General features: G+C 41.0%; 1 protein-coding gene across 2 annotated transcripts in view; it reads left to right on the top strand.

Annotated features, from left to right (window-relative positions):
* Positions 1-7,077: 7,077 nt before the first annotated feature.
* HSPA4L (heat shock protein family A (Hsp70) member 4 like) overlaps positions 7,078-15,373 on the top strand; it is a 47,492-nt gene continuing 39,196 nt past the window's right edge. The window contains exons 1-3 of one of the 2 annotated variants that reach the window (XM_008051029.1): positions 7,078-7,150; positions 9,632-9,772; positions 14,131-14,253. In XM_008051029.1, the coding sequence (XP_008049220.1) occupies positions 9,746-9,772; positions 14,131-14,253 (150 nt within the window). In that variant the 5' untranslated portion in view covers positions 7,078-7,150; positions 9,632-9,745. The remainder of the gene's footprint in view (positions 7,151-9,631; positions 9,773-14,130; positions 14,254-15,373) is intronic. The other variant, XM_021709086.1, reaches the window with a different exon arrangement.

The raw sequence follows: 15,373 nt of genomic DNA, 5'->3' as shown, positions 1-15,373 counted from the left end.
GGTGTGCGGCGGGGTCGCCCGGGGGCTCGGGCCGCCCTCCTCCCGCCGGCCCGGTGGGGCCCGGGCCCTGGCGGCGTGAGACCTTGGCGCGTCCTTAGCCGGGAGGAGGCTCCGGAGGCGCCGCGGGGACGCGCCGGAGTCTCGCTGGGTCTGGAGCTCGTGACCGGCACCCACACAGGTCGGGGCACGCGCCGGGGGGCGGCGTGGGAGGCGAACTCGCAGGCGACGGGCTGTACCGAAACGGACCGCCCCGCTGGAGCACGCGCAGCTTTAGCAGGCGGCGGGCAGTGGCGGAGAGGGACACTTCCTTGGTGTGATTCTTTTCTGAAACCTGTCTTTTTTTAAGTTTGTGTAGCTCTTTGGCATTTAAAATATCCTAGTAGCCGGGCGTGGTAGCGCGCGCCTGTAGTTCCAGCTCCTCGGAAGGCGGAGGCGGAAGGATCGCCGGAGCCGGCGGGTCGCGGCTGCGGTGGCCGGACGCGGCCGCTGCTCCCCAGTCTGGGCGACGGAGTGAGACTCCGACTCAAAAAAAAAAGTTTAAAAAAATATATATATATATCTTAATTCAGAGCTAGCATAAGCTCATAGTAAAACATGTAGACAAAACCAACTCACATAATTAAGAAAAATTAACCAAAAAGTACACTTCTCTTTCCCCCAAACATCCCTCTCAGTGAGGAATAGGTATTTTCTTTAAGTGAAACGTCAGAGGTTTTTGCTAGGTATAGTGTTAGTTTATCATCAAAATCCTGTATGTTCGCACTTAATGTTTCTGTCTTCATTTCTCCCTGTTTCTTGACCAGTGTATGGATAATCTGGAAATACAAGAAAATATGTTTAAACGCTCTGTGTCGGATATGTGAGATGTCCTCCTCAATGCAGAAAACTAGAGATCACTTATTTTGGAATACTCAGAATAACTGTAAACAGACAGTGCCAAGCTTTGGAGACCAGCAGAGACTGTAGACGGATATAGTAGGACATTTTGATGATGTTTTGTGATTTCGGGGAAAGGGGAGGAGTGTACTTTTTTTGTTAATTTTTCTTAATTATGTGAGTTGGCTTTGTTTATGTGTTTTATTATGAGCTTATATTGGCTTTGATTCAAAATATTTTAGATACTAAAGAATTACACAAATTTTAAAAAGTAAAAGATAGATTTTAAAAAAAGAATTGCACAAAGGAAGTGTCCCTCTTTGCTCCTGCCCAATCGCCTGCTAAAGTTGAGTGTATATGTTTCTAGTTAGGCAAATGCGTGATTATATGTACAAAGCTAGGGTTTTTTTCCTATTGATTTTTAACATAGGTGAAGTTACATTTGCACGTATTTTGCCAGTTGGTTTTTTTCCTCTGCAAAATATACTGTGGATACCTTCTCAAACTTTATCACTCTAATTTACCTCATTCTTTTTTAATAGCTGTATAGTATTCCACTGATAGAGTAAACCATTATGAACACTTCAAATTACGATTTTGCTATTGACAAATTATTCAGTGAACCCCTTTTTTTAAAAAATCAAATTTGCTGGGATGAGCAGAAGGGCAAGTGGTATTTATTATGGAGTTTTAAATGTTTTAACATACCACTGATAGTCTTTTTAATGCATGGTCATTACTGTTTCATGAGCATGACTGTGTTCTGTCTACCTATGTAAATGTTTCTTTGCCCAAAAGGAAAGGTTGGAAGCTTTGTTATTACTAAATCCTATGTGCCTAGAAGTCTTATTTTTAAGTGGCAAACTAGAAGGCAGTTTGCAACAATAAATCCTTTTGTGAACATTTCTCCTTCCCCTTCTAGGACATTTTTTTCCAAAGAAGTTTGACAAACAATATCCATGTGTTTTCTTCACTGCAGAACTTCCCAAGTCCCTAATTTTTGTTCATAAGCATCGATATGCCCCAAGAAAACTGTCTTCCCAAGCTTATTCAGACCTTGAAGGAACCATGTTTCCTAGAACACTGGCTGGGAAGGGGTTCTCTACCATGGCGCTTGCCCACTGCAGTGGTTTTCCCCCAGGGGACATCTGATGGCGGGCAGTCTGTGAGATGGTTTTGGCTGTCAACACTGGGGACTGAGTGGGCACTCCTGGCGTCTGGTGGCGAGAGGCTGGGGCTGCTCCTGGTGTCCTGCAGCGCTGGAGGGTCTGCCCCGCCCTCCCTCATCGCCCCAGGTCAGGTGGCCCCGGGGAGAGATGCTGCTCTGTGGAAATCTCGCGACGGTGGCTGAAACCCGCTGCTCAGCCCTTGATTCAGACCTATGGATTGCACTCGTGTAGCATCATTGATCTAGCTATTATTAGCATCTGTCAATGATAGCAGGGGTAAGCATAGTATTTGTGATCTTATGGAACTGGCAAGGGAAAGCCGAAAGAAAAAAACCGGGCTATTTTTAAAGCTTAAGTGGCAGAATCACAGGTTTTGAAAAGGAGGAGCAAACACATTTGGAGTGTGCTGACCTGAGGCAAGACATCTCTTAGGCTTCTAGCTGCATTGTGTGTTCTCCAGCCTGATCACGCCTGGCCTTGTGAAAATAAACTTTGCAGGAGAGGAAAAAGAGCTTACATTTTGAGGGGAAATGCAGATGCAACTTTCTTGAAGTAACATCCTGTCATTTTTTTTTTTGCACCTCCCCTACGAAAAGGAGCATAAGACATGTTGAAATCTTTTTTGTTTAGCTTTGTCTGGGATTGAGAATCTGGGATTTCCACAGTGTTGGCAACAGCAGATTAGATACCACAGATTTAAGCTGCGTTGTTAACTCTCGCTTTTTTTAGGTACAAAATGGAATGTCTGAATATTTGAAACCTATACAAAGTATGACGTAGATCGTGCTGTATACATTTGGATAAACTCTATCCTTTTTTGTAAAAGCTTTTGTATCAGCCTGCTATATGTTATAAAATTAGGAAATACCTGGCTTAGTTTTGAGAGCGAATAGGTGTTGGTTTATTTGGATTTTTCTGAAAATCCTTGGCAGATATTTTTTACTTAATGGTTGTAACATTTTAAAATTTTCTTCAAAGAAAAGTGAAGGAGTGTGAAGACTTTTAGCTCTGTGAAGTGGGTTTGTGTGTGTGTGTGTGTGTGTGTGTGTGTGTGTGTGTATTTGAAACTGGGCATTTCCAGACCTGGTTAAATTACAGTTTTTTTTTTAAACTTTAAACGTTGTCTATTTTTAGCTTCAGAAACTATCTGATGATGGTCACTATTTAGCTTTCTTTGTAAGGTGTTATGAGGGGAACCCCAATAAACCGGAATTTATTTATTTAAAAATTGTGTATTTATTCTTACATGTTTAAGGACTCTGATGCAATACACCTATCAAGTCACTTTTTGCACTGCTCAAAACAATCTTTAAACTCATCAATTCTGATGCCTTTTAACACTTCTGCCATTTTTTGTTTCACCTCTGCACATTTGCCCTTGAGGACTTTTTTCATCGGGGAAGCAAAATCACTCAGGGCAAGATTGGGTGAATAGGAGGGTGGGGCACGGGGCTCATGCCACTGTTGGTAAAAATAAACAACCAAAACATTTGCTGAACACTCAGCTCAGCGTGGGCTCAATCACCCGTTGTGAAACGGGCAAGTGCATCAAAAGAATCACCAAAAAAAAATTCCCTGGAGCCAGATGCAGCCTCTCACAGCCTCGCCAGCTGGTCCACTGATGCCAACGGGTTCCTAGAACACTTACCTAGCGGGAAAGCCTGTGTGACAAGCGACCTGCCCTTCCAAAACTAATTGCAGGGTTTTTTTGGCGGGGGGGGGGGGCCCTCTTGTATATGTGTGAAACCTATTTCAAAGAACCTAACATTCAGTCTAAATGTTAGCTGAATACTGTTCTAACAGAAATTAAACTTGAACATCGAGCTAAGAGTATGATCTTTCAGTGCACTCCAGTGCTGGTAGCCCAGTATTGAAAAACTAGAAGTACTTGGAAGTGTGTCCCAAAAATGGAGTGGGGAGCAAGACAATTGTGAGGAAGGCGGAGAGGGGGCAAGTCCATGTTTCCCCTGGGGAGTGAGTTTGAGGGCAGAATGCCAGCCCTCCCCACGGATCCCCACCTTGCGTGTGCAGGTTTTCACTCTGGCAGGAGAGCATGCCCAAGACAGCAGTGTTCGAGTGGCTGAGATGCCCTCTGAGCCGCTGATTCCTGCTGCAGCCTCATTTTCCTGTTTTTCACTGGAGAAGGACGACTTCCCTTCCCTCCTTCATCTAGCCATCGCTTTTGACATCTGCTTGGATGTCTGCATGGATGTCTCAGAGATACTCAAACGCGGCATGTCCAGAATGGTACTCAAGACTGTCTGACCCCATACCTGTCCCCCTTACATCACTGCCTGTCTCCTTGACCACTCATGCAAGTTGGGCATTATTTTGTCACTTATTTCTCCACCATCTAGTCCAGATCTGCCCAGAAAAAGTATGTGAGGCACATACGTAATCCTCCATGTTCTGGTTGCTGTATTACAAGGACAAAAAGACAAATATACTGATTTTAATGTCTTGTATTTGTATCGAAAAGCTTACCTCAGCATGTGATCAATACTTAAAAGTTGCGATACTTCAGTTCTTTTATATTTTAATTTCAACATGTAGGGTTTATTGTACACCTGTAAGTGAGCATGTCTCAGTCTGGAGGAGCCACACTTCATGGGCTGAAGCGCCATGGCTGCCCTTGGGACAGTGTTGACATCATCTGCCGCCGTCCGTTGTGTTTCCTCTCCCTCCTCCTGCCTCAGCCGCCCCCTCCTAATGCTGCCTCCTTGCGCCTCTTGCTCTCTCTCCTCAGCTCACTCAAGTCTAAATTCTCTCTGCCACCTTATCCCATCGTCCTTGACTCTTCCTTCAGGTCTCTTCACCTCCTCAGGGAAGCCTTTACCGGTCCTTCTCTGGGTCAGTGCCTGCGGTCACCTGCTTGTATAGCACCGTGTTCTTCCTGTGACAGCACCCAGTTTACTTTCTTTTGTGGGAGTCTGTACCTTGTTAGACCCAAGAGAGCCAAAGTCATGTCATCATCTTTCACTGTTGTATCCCTGGCAACTAACAGGGTACCAGGCATGTCGTAATTGTTCAACCAACATCTGTTAGATTGACTAGATGAACTTTTTAATTGTTTGCTCTCCCTGGAAAACCATTGGTCCTCAGCAGTGACTTGGGTAGCCCGTAAAAAGCACTGCTCTGGAGTATTATTGCCTAGTTTGCACTGTATATATCAGTATGCAGTGACTTCTCTGGTATCTAGAACCTTTAGTGAATTCCCATTACGACTGACTAAATTTCAGAATTGTGATCTGCCATGTGTAATCTGGCCTTGATACTCTCCTATTAAACTGTCCTGTGAGTCTAGCCAGGCTGTATTCTTCCTGATCTCCAAAAAAGCTTCCCTCCTAGGAGCCACCATTCTGTTCAATGAGTGCCTTTACTGGGTACCGGCCTGTCCTCTAGGCTTGTGCTGTTCGACAGAGCTTTCTGTTTCCTGTCTGTTCTGTTCTATGTATATTGTTTTCTGTCTGCCTTCTACCCCCTACCTCCTTGTGGCTATTGAGCACCGAAATGTGACTAGTCCTGAGGCGCTGAGTGTTTTATTTTAGTTCCTTTAAATTTTGCTGGCTACACATGGCTTGTGACTACCATATTGGGTAGCCATTCCCCCCCCCACCCTTGGACCAAGGCAGTAGGTTTGCAGTATCTTGCTCTCAGGGAGCTCACATTCAGGTAAGGGGATACATTCAGTAAATACATTGTATCAGATGGTGACACATGCTATAGAGAAAAAAAAATTGGATAAACAGTTGGAGGTGTGTGTTGGGGAGGAGCAGGGTTAAGTGTCTCAGACAAGGTGACTTTTGAACAGAGACCTGGAGGACGTGAGAGCATGGGCCATATGGGTGTCATTCCTGACACTTCAGGAAGAAGGAACAGCGTGAACAAGGCCCGGAGACAGAAGTATGCTGGGCATGCTGTAGAAACAGCAAGGTGACCAGCGTGCCTAGAATGTGCAGGGTAGACCAGACCATGAAGGGCTTGTTGGCTGTTGGGGGAACTTAGCTTATACCTCATGAGGCAGGGCACCATTGGAGGGCTTACAACATGTGAGTTTCAGGATCTCAGTCTCTGAGTGGACCACTTTATATTGAGAATATATCGTATACTGAGAATAGATTCATATACCACAGTGTCCTTTTCCGTAAGACAAATACATATGAAATGCTTTCTCTGCTTTCAAGCCTTAACTCAGAAACCACTTGTTACCTAGAAGTGAATATTCTCCCCTTTTGCTACTGTCGTTCATAACCCTATATGTTTTATTTGTTGAATCCTCTCCCCCCACCCCCCGGTAGACTACAGATTCTCCAAGGACGCGGGCTGTGGGTTGTATACACATAGTGCCTGTAAGTGTGTGTTGACTCAATGTAGTTTCCTGTAGTCATCACTGAAGTCATGGAAACATTTTCTCCAATTATAAAATGGCATTTTTGATGAAAATGTTGTTCTGCACTAGCTTTTATATTACATTTGAGTGTGGTAATTAAAATATCATAATTTATTTGTTATGTGCCAGGTATTGTTCACAGCATTTACCTATATCTACTCTCTTATTCTCACATAACCCTATGAGCAGGTATTTTCCTCACTGTCTTCCAGATGGACAGTTGAGACAAATAATGGTTACGTAACTTCCACAAAGTTCAATAGCAGAGCCAGAATTTGAATTCAAGTAACTGCGTAAATGTACTAAAAAAAACTCTTCAAATATTTGCCTTCCCTGGAAATCCACTGGTCAATATAGTTTTGCTTTTTTATTTATTTTATTTTTTTAAAGTAGGTCGTAACCAGTAGAATTTGAAAACCAGTTGGGGACCAATATTGTATTGCCAGCTATAGGGACTTTAAAAAAAAAAATTCTTACATTTATTCTGACCCACTGTTTATTATTTAGAAAAGTTTTTAAATATTTATTTGCATAACCTATCTTTACAATAGTATATATTAATCCTTTAAAATTCATTTTTATATAAGGAGAAGCTAAATAATAGCACATTAATAGAAAAATGGCCTGGGAACAAACTTTTCTGTTTTTCCTGTTTAGGGCCTGTATATCTCTGGGAACAAGAACTCGAGCCATTGGAAATGCAGCAAAGAGCCAGGTGAATTGTTAATATAAATGTTTTGATTTATAGGAAAAATTGACTGTATCTTTTTTTTTTTCCTTGAGTTGGAGTCTCACTCTGTCGCCCAGACTGGAGTGCAGCGGCCGCTCCCGGCCACCGCAGCCTCGACCTACTGGGTTCCAGCGATCCTCCCGCCTCAGCCTTCCAAGTAGCTGGAACTACAGGCTCGCACTACCACACCCGGCTAATTTTTGATTTATGTAGAGATGAGGTCTTGCCAAGTTGCCCAGGCGGGTCTCAAACCCGCGGGCTCAGGCAGTCCTCTCACCTCATCCTCCCAAAGGCGCGGGATTACAGTCTGAGCCACCGAGCCCGGCTTGACTGTATCTTGATAATTAAGGTCCCATGGTACATGTTAAATAGGTAAGAGTGAAAAAAGAGAGTGAGGAAATATGGCAGACCCTAACATCATTGTATTTTATTAGATATTATTTGCTTTGGGTTGTAAGATACTTCTTGAATTGTATTTTTTAAAATCTTTTTTAGTGGTGAAGTTAGGGTGTGCTATAATGTGGCATCAGTTTTTCCCTAAACACTTTGTATCAGAGATATTCTATCTAGAACATACATTTGAATGACAAGTAAGCAATGTCTTTGCGAAATAAGGTCGGAAAAATGGAGGAACTAATTTCCAGAGTAACTCAGCGTGGCTACCACTCCTTTACATGGGATCTGATGAAGTATTTCTACTTCTAGGCTTTGAAACTTTTAGAGGTTTGTGCTCTAGGTTGATTTTCCTTAGACTTGACTTCCCTGAACCATAAGTCCTCAGCAGTTATTTCTTACATTTTATGTACACCTGGGTATTTTTTCTTCCTTATGAAATAACTTACTTTTTTTTCTTTGGAGTCGGAGTCTCACTCTGTCATCCAGGCTGGAGGGCAGTGGTATGCTCACGGCCACCGCAGCCTCGGCCTGCTAGGCTCAGGTGACCCGTCCATCTCAGCCTTCCAAGTAGCTGGAACTACAGGCATGTGCTATCATTCCTGGCCGAAAATAACTTTCTTTAATGGGGTTCTTTTTTCGTGACTTTGTAGGAATAATTGACTCATTAATCCAGGAATTTTTGCTTACGATTTTTATCGTCTGTCTTTTATAATTACCTTATAGATTAATTTGTTTTTATCCTTTATTTTCATACTAAATATAAACAGATGTTGGGTTTGTGCTAAAAGTAGCCCTTTCACCTAAGTTTGTATCTCACATTCTGACTGAGTTTCTGAGTGTGTCATACATAAACAGGGTCTCTAAAAGCAACCTATAAAGTCATTTCTCCTAAGAAGCTGAAGAGACCAACACGATAATTCCTGTAGTTTTCATCTCATAGTGAGGATAAAGGTCTATTTGGCTTTAAAGGTCACTAGTAGGGCAGCACCTCGGATATCGGTAGTATTCTATTGTTTCAGCTGCATGTTCTAGTTAAAGAAAAACTTGCTTTGCCAAAATGTAAGGCATTTATAAATTCAGCCACTTTGACTTTGCACCATGCTTCGTGGAAGTGGATTTAATTTACGAGCTCGGGAACAATCCTTGGCAGTGCAAGCTGCAGACTGGTACATGGGAAATTTCCCAAGTGATTAGATGTTGAAAGGGAAAGGGCAACTTGACAACAGAAATGGGAATGCAGAGATATGAGAGAAAGCCAAGACACAGGTCGAATGTCTCTTATCTGAAATGACTGGAACCAGAAGTGTTTCAGATACTAAAGTTTTTTGCATTTTGGAATATCTGCATTATACGAGTTGACCATTAAATCCTGAATCTGAAGGAAATGTTCATTGGAGTATTCTGGATTTCAGATTCTTGGATTTGGGATGCTCAACCTGAGTTGCAGATAAATTCTTATTATATTGTTTGAAAAGTTTTTAAGTTTTGTTCTTTCTCTTTTTTAATTTTATTTATCTTTTTTTTTTTTTTGAGTTGGAGTCTCACACCCAGGCTGGCGTGCAGTGGCATGCTCATGGCCACTGCAGCTTCGACTTGCTGGGTTCGGGCAGTCCTTCCACCTCAGTCTTCCAAGTTGCTGGAAGTACTGAAGCATGCCACCACACCCAGCTAGTTTTTGTGATTTAGTGTAGAGATATGAGGTCTCACCATGTTGCCCAGGCTGGTCTCAAACTCCTGGGCTCAGGCAGTCCTCTTGCCTTGGCTCCCTTAAGTGCTGGGATTACAGGCTGAGCCACCATGCCCGGCCTGTTCTTTCTCTTTTAAAGATACCAATTTTGAACCTAACATTCCTCAGATAGGAGAATTGGGGAAACATTGTTAAGATGCATGCATTCGCATTGTGTAACTTTTATAATCAGTTGGAAACCAAAAAAATTAATGGTTGTGTATAACTCTGAACTTGGATGTATAGGATAAAGGGACTTGGTGGTGGTTCTCAAATATTAGGTTAATAAATTTAATTTTGCCTTCATTAAGTAATTGATAAATACAAGTGTTTACTGCCAACAGATAATCACGAATGTGAGAAATACAATTCATGGCTTCAAAAAGCTTCATGGGCGATCTTTTGATGATCCCATTGTGCAAACTGAAAGGATCAGACTTCCCTATGAACTGCAAAAGATGCCCAATGGAAGTGCAGGAGTTAAGGTAAGCTTTATATTCCTGAGTTACAAACACATGTTCAAATTAAACCAAGTATGATAATATTGCTATTGGTAATTTAGCGTTTTTCTTCTGGGTACTTTACATACACAACTAAGAGAGACAGTTTTGTTTTTTGTTTTTTTTGGAGTTGGAGTCTCATTCTGTCGCCCAGACTGGAGTGCAATGGCCGCTCCCAGCCACCGCAGCCTCAACCTGCTGGGCTCTGACGATCCTTCCGCCTCAGCCTTCCAAGTAGCTGGAACTACAGGCGCGCGCTACCACACCCGGCTAATTTTTTGATTTTATTGTAGAGATGAGGTCTCACCAAGTTGCCCAGGCGGGTCTCAAACCCACGGACTCAGGCAATCCACTCACCTCGGCCTCCCAGAGTGCGGGATTACAGGCTGAGCCACCTGTAGATGCCCGGCAGATAGACAGTTTTTGTAACAATTTTAGTGAATGCCAAAAAATTCTAATTTAGTTCATCTTTTTAATTCAAATTATTTTTTATTGTCAGGGTAAAAGATGATTGTTATTTGGAGGACTCAAAGAGATTAACAGTTTTAAGGGGATACAGCGGCATATGTGATTTAGAAGAAAAGACCCAAAGTATGTTAGTTGCTTTAATGAGTTTTTTCTAGTTTAACCCTTTGCTCTCAGAGACATCGCACAGATCACGTACCAGCAACTCAACCACACTTTTTTATGAAAGAGTGAAAACAAATCACTTCATATTAAATAGTATAGCATTGGAACCGCTTACTTTATTGTAGTGATATTTGGCTTATAATGAAAATTTAGACATGGAGGAATTCATTTATGACAAAAAGATCAAAATTTTATGTTATATATTTTTCTAATATGTGGTAGCATGTGAAACAGTCACCAACATGCACTGCAGGGTCATTGATGTGCTCTGTATCAGTAATCTGTGGGGCATCTCCGGCCTGGTATTTTCCTGTTGGACCAGACAGTGCGGCCTCAGTTCCTTCCTCCCACGTGAACTGTGTCATTTACCGTCCAGTCTGTTGTCCCACGATGATGTGGAAGAGCTCACTCAGGGTTCCTAGCGACCACTTCTCCACTGACCAGTCATGTCTCAGTACATGGTCCATCTCTTTATTTGCTTTTTCAGGCAATTTGAATGGCAAACTTTAAGGAAACATACTTTTTGGAAAAATCTGTGCTGGCATAAGTTTGTCCTGTATAATCAATCACCAGCAGTCTGCGTCCCAAGGGTTAGAATTAGAAGACTTAGCCGGGCTCGGTGGCTCAGCCTGTAATCCCATGCCTTGGGAGGCCGAGGTGAGTGAATTGCCTGAGCCTGCGGGTTCGAGACCTGCCTGGGCAACTTGTTGAGACCTCATCTCTACAATAAATCAAAAAATTAGCCAGGCACCTGTAGTTCCAGCTACTTGGAAGGCTAAGGCCTGAGCCCAGCAGGTCAACGCTGCAGTGGCCGGGAGCGGCCACTGCACTCCAGTCTGGGTGACACAGTGAGACTCCAACTCAAAAAAAAAAAAAAAAAAAGAATTAGAAGACTTGTATACCATATGAGGAGTAGTAAAGCAAACGTTTCTTTCAAGTAAGAAGAGGTGGATTCTGGATTTTTAATTTTATATTCTGAGACAGTAAGTTATAGGTTGGTTAACAAAAATATGTTTGTGTTGATGTTTCAGAAAGCAGCAGAATACCTCAGAACATATTCAGTTACTATATGACCCAGGAATTCTACTTGGGATTATATACCCAAGAAGAGTGGAAACATATTGACAAAAGAACTTGTACATGAGTGTTCATAACAGCATTATTCATAATAGTCAAAAAGTAGAAACAGTCCAATTGCTCATCAACTGACGAGTAAACAAAATAAGGTGTGTCTGTACAGTGGAATAGTATTTGGAAAAAAGGAATGAAGTACTAATACGTGCTACAACCTGTATGAACCTTGAAAACATGCTAAGTGAAAGAAGCCAGATACAAAAGGTCACGTACTGTGTTATTCCATTTACATAGAATGTCCAGCATAGGGCAAATCCATAGAAACAAAGCAGATTAGTGGTTGCTAAGGATTAAGGGAAAGGGAAAATGGAGTGTGACTGCCAGTGGCTACAGGGTTTCTTTTTGGGTGATGGAAATGGTCTACAATTAGATAGTGGGCTTATTACACATTGTGAATGTACTGAAAACCACTGAATTGTATACCTCAGAAGAATGAACTATATGCTATGTTAATTATATTTCTGAAGGCTATTTTTAATAACTATTTTTAAACTTGATATGTAGCCCAGGCATGGTGGCTCATGCCTGTAATCCCATCACTTTGGAAGGCTGAGGTGGGAGAATCAGCCTGGGCAACATAGTGAAACCTTGTCTCTACAAAAAAAATCAAAACATTAGCCAAACCTGGTGGCATGAGCCTGTATTCTCAGCTTGGGAGGCTGAGGAGGAAGAATCACCTGAGCCCAGGAGGTTAAGGCTGCGGTAAGCCATAATGGCACCACTGCACTCCAGCATGGGCGACAGAGTGATACTCTGACTCCAAACTAAACTAAAATAAACTTGTGTTATGAATATGTATAAGTTTTCTATTGTTAGAAGAGAGTTCTGACTGAAAGGTAGTTTGTGACTTGTAGTAAGGAGACAGAAGGCTGTTAAAATAGTTCAGGGAAGACCACACAAGAGGTTAAAGATGAGGAAACAAATTGTGAGACCAGATCTTAGGTGAAATTTTCAGGTTGCTAACAGGGAAGCTGGGCAGGTGATGGTAGCAACACCTGAGGTGATAACATTCAGACTTCTTTTAGACTGGAGGCCCTCTGGTGATGACCTGGAGCAGCTTTATTTACTCCAGTTTGAAACTTGCACAACTTAAATTCTTTGGCTTTTATTCTTTAAAATGGAAATTAATAGATCATGCTTTGGGAATAGACTGAGGGAAATGGAATGTTGTTTTTAAAGAAACCCAGCACCAGGTGTTTGAGTGGTATTATTTGTGTGCATTTCTAGTGAGTACCTGCAAGCTAGTTGAAAGGCTTTGGAAATATGAGTCGGCCCCTGAGTTGAACTGTGTCTTCATCTTTTGAAGACAAGATGGTTGTCAGAGTACAACTCCTCAAACGTTTTATTTATTTTATGCATTTCTCTGAAGTAAACTTTGATATTTACTTCGTCTGACTTTCTGAATATTCTTTACAGAAGAATGATGTTTATTATTGTGCCGCCCGTAGCCAGAGTAAGACCATGGTGTTTGATTCATTTCCTTATTTCAGTGTGCTTCTCCCACTCCCTTGTTTAAAGGCAGTGATTTGACATAATAACTGTTTTTGGGCTTACTTATAAACAGATTTGGGAAAAATGGTTGTCAGTTGTAGGTCTGATTCAAAGTAAATCTTATATCATTTAATATACATACTTTAAAATAAATAAATATATATACACACACACACACATACTTATACATACTCATCTACATGAATACTACTTTGAGCTGTTTGAAAAACTTGTTCTTCAAGCTCTTCAAAGGTTAATGTTGTAGGGTAAAATTACTCATCTCATGGCATCCAGAGATAAAGACATTGCCTCAAATATAAAGTGAATTAAATAGAGATTTATTATTTTGTTTCTAAAGTAGCTTTGTATTGCTTGTAAATGTTGTGGTTGTCATAATAAAAAGGTTTGATTACTTGAATAAAGCACAGTTACCCAATATTCCTTGGTCAAGAAGCACTGTAAAGTTTTATGTTAAGTGTCTAAATGCAAGCCAGTCCTAAACCTGCGTATAAGATGATGCAGTTATCTTGTTAAAAAAATAATTTTTTAATTAAATATATATATTTTTTGTTTAATTCACAGGTATCTCCAGAAACCTTGGAGTGATGCGTATTAGATTTCCCCTTTTTTGATAAGAAAATTTTATTTCCTTCTTATGCTCTCACTTCCTTTTCTTAAAACTGTATAACTAAAACTTTCATTTTAAGCCCAGGGAGAATTTTAACTTTTGAAAGAAAGATTGTTTGATCTTTACATTCACTGTTTGCTGTGTCACACTTGGAAAAATGATAAAAATTATTTTTGTGGGAGGCAGAGATCTGAGAGAATTTAGATTACACTTTTGAAAATACTTTGCTTGGTTACAATACTGTGTGTAAGGTACTAGAACCTCAGAAATGAGAAACATTGTCACTGGTTTTAATGAGATTGTGATTCTTAGAAGAATCACAGTCATTCTGAAATAAAATTTCCCTGAGCAAGGACTTTGTCCTTTTTCTGTTGTGTGTATCTATCATGTGTATAGCAGGTGCTCACTAAATATTTGTTGGGTAAATGAATGACTCTTATTTCTCCACTTTTGGTTTTAGGTGCGGTACCTGGAAGAAGAGAGACCTTTTGCAATTGAGCAAGTTACTGGAATGCTGTTGGCTAAGCTTAAAGAGACATCAGAAAATGCTTTGAAGAAACCAGTAGCCGATTGTGTGATTTCCGTAAGTTTTACTTCAGAAATGAATACTCTTAAATTATTTATTTCAGTTAAAATATTTTTCTTCCTTTTATGCTTTCTGCCCTTATCCAGTGAATAACCAAAATCCATTTTGACCTTTTTAAAAAATTACCATATTTGGTAAAGTTTAGTATTGAATTTCCAGTAAAGTCAGTGAATTTTTTTTTTTTTGAGTTGGGGTCTTGCTCTGTCACGCAAGCTGAAGTACAGTGGCGTGATCATAGCTCACTGCAGCCTCCAATCAGCCTCCCAAGTAGCTGGGACTACAGGTGTATGCCACCACGCCCAGCTAATTTTTTATTTTTTGTAAAGACAAGGTCTCGCTGTGTTGCTGAGGCTCAAACTCCTGGGCTCAAGCAGTTTTCCTGCTTTGGCCTCCCAAAGTACTGGGATTATGGGTATGAGCCACCATGCTCAGCCTTGTTCAGTGAATCTTAAAAAACGAATGCATGTGATTGGTGGCTCTTGTACCTATCACTAATCCCTAAGAATTTTCTCAGGTATCAGTTAACTTCCCACACATAAGGACCTTAGCGTTTTATGGGAAAGGTTGAAAATTTCCACTTGGGAATCAGAGGTTATATATATTCTATGTCAGGGAAAAACAAAAAAGACCAGTTCTCATGCCTGGAGCACGACAAACTTTTGACCATTACTGATTTTGTGGGTGCAGTAGACTCGCCGTGAGCTCCACAAGGGCAAGTGCTGTGTCTGTTTTGTGCATTGTATCCCTAAAATCTAGAAAAGTACCTGGTATATCAGTGCTCGATGAATATTACATGAACCACACATTATAATTTAGATTTTATCGGAAGATAATACAACATCAGGATAGACAAGTCTATCTCTAGCAAAATTTAGGCTCTTTTCTTGTTAAATGAAGTTCCTAAATTTAAAAAAAAAAACAATAAAATTAGAGGAACCTGCTTATTTAAAACTTAAAAATTAGCTTTTTGGAAATCTGTCTATATGCCCAAAGTGCTTCTTAGTTTGACAGAGCTGAGATATATGTATAAATCTTTATAAGTTTTTATCATGAGAGTTTATTTAATTTTGTATTTTTTGTTTTGTTTTGTTTTTCGAGTTGGAGTCTCACTCTTGCC

Source organism: Carlito syrichta, unplaced genomic scaffold (genome assembly GCF_000164805.1).
Source record: "Carlito syrichta isolate Samal-C Ts95f unplaced genomic scaffold, Tarsius_syrichta-2.0.1 Scaffold157052, whole genome shotgun sequence".
Taxonomy (NCBI): domain Eukaryota; kingdom Metazoa; phylum Chordata; class Mammalia; order Primates; family Tarsiidae; genus Carlito; species Carlito syrichta.
This window is presented reverse-complemented; position numbering and strand designations above follow the sequence as displayed.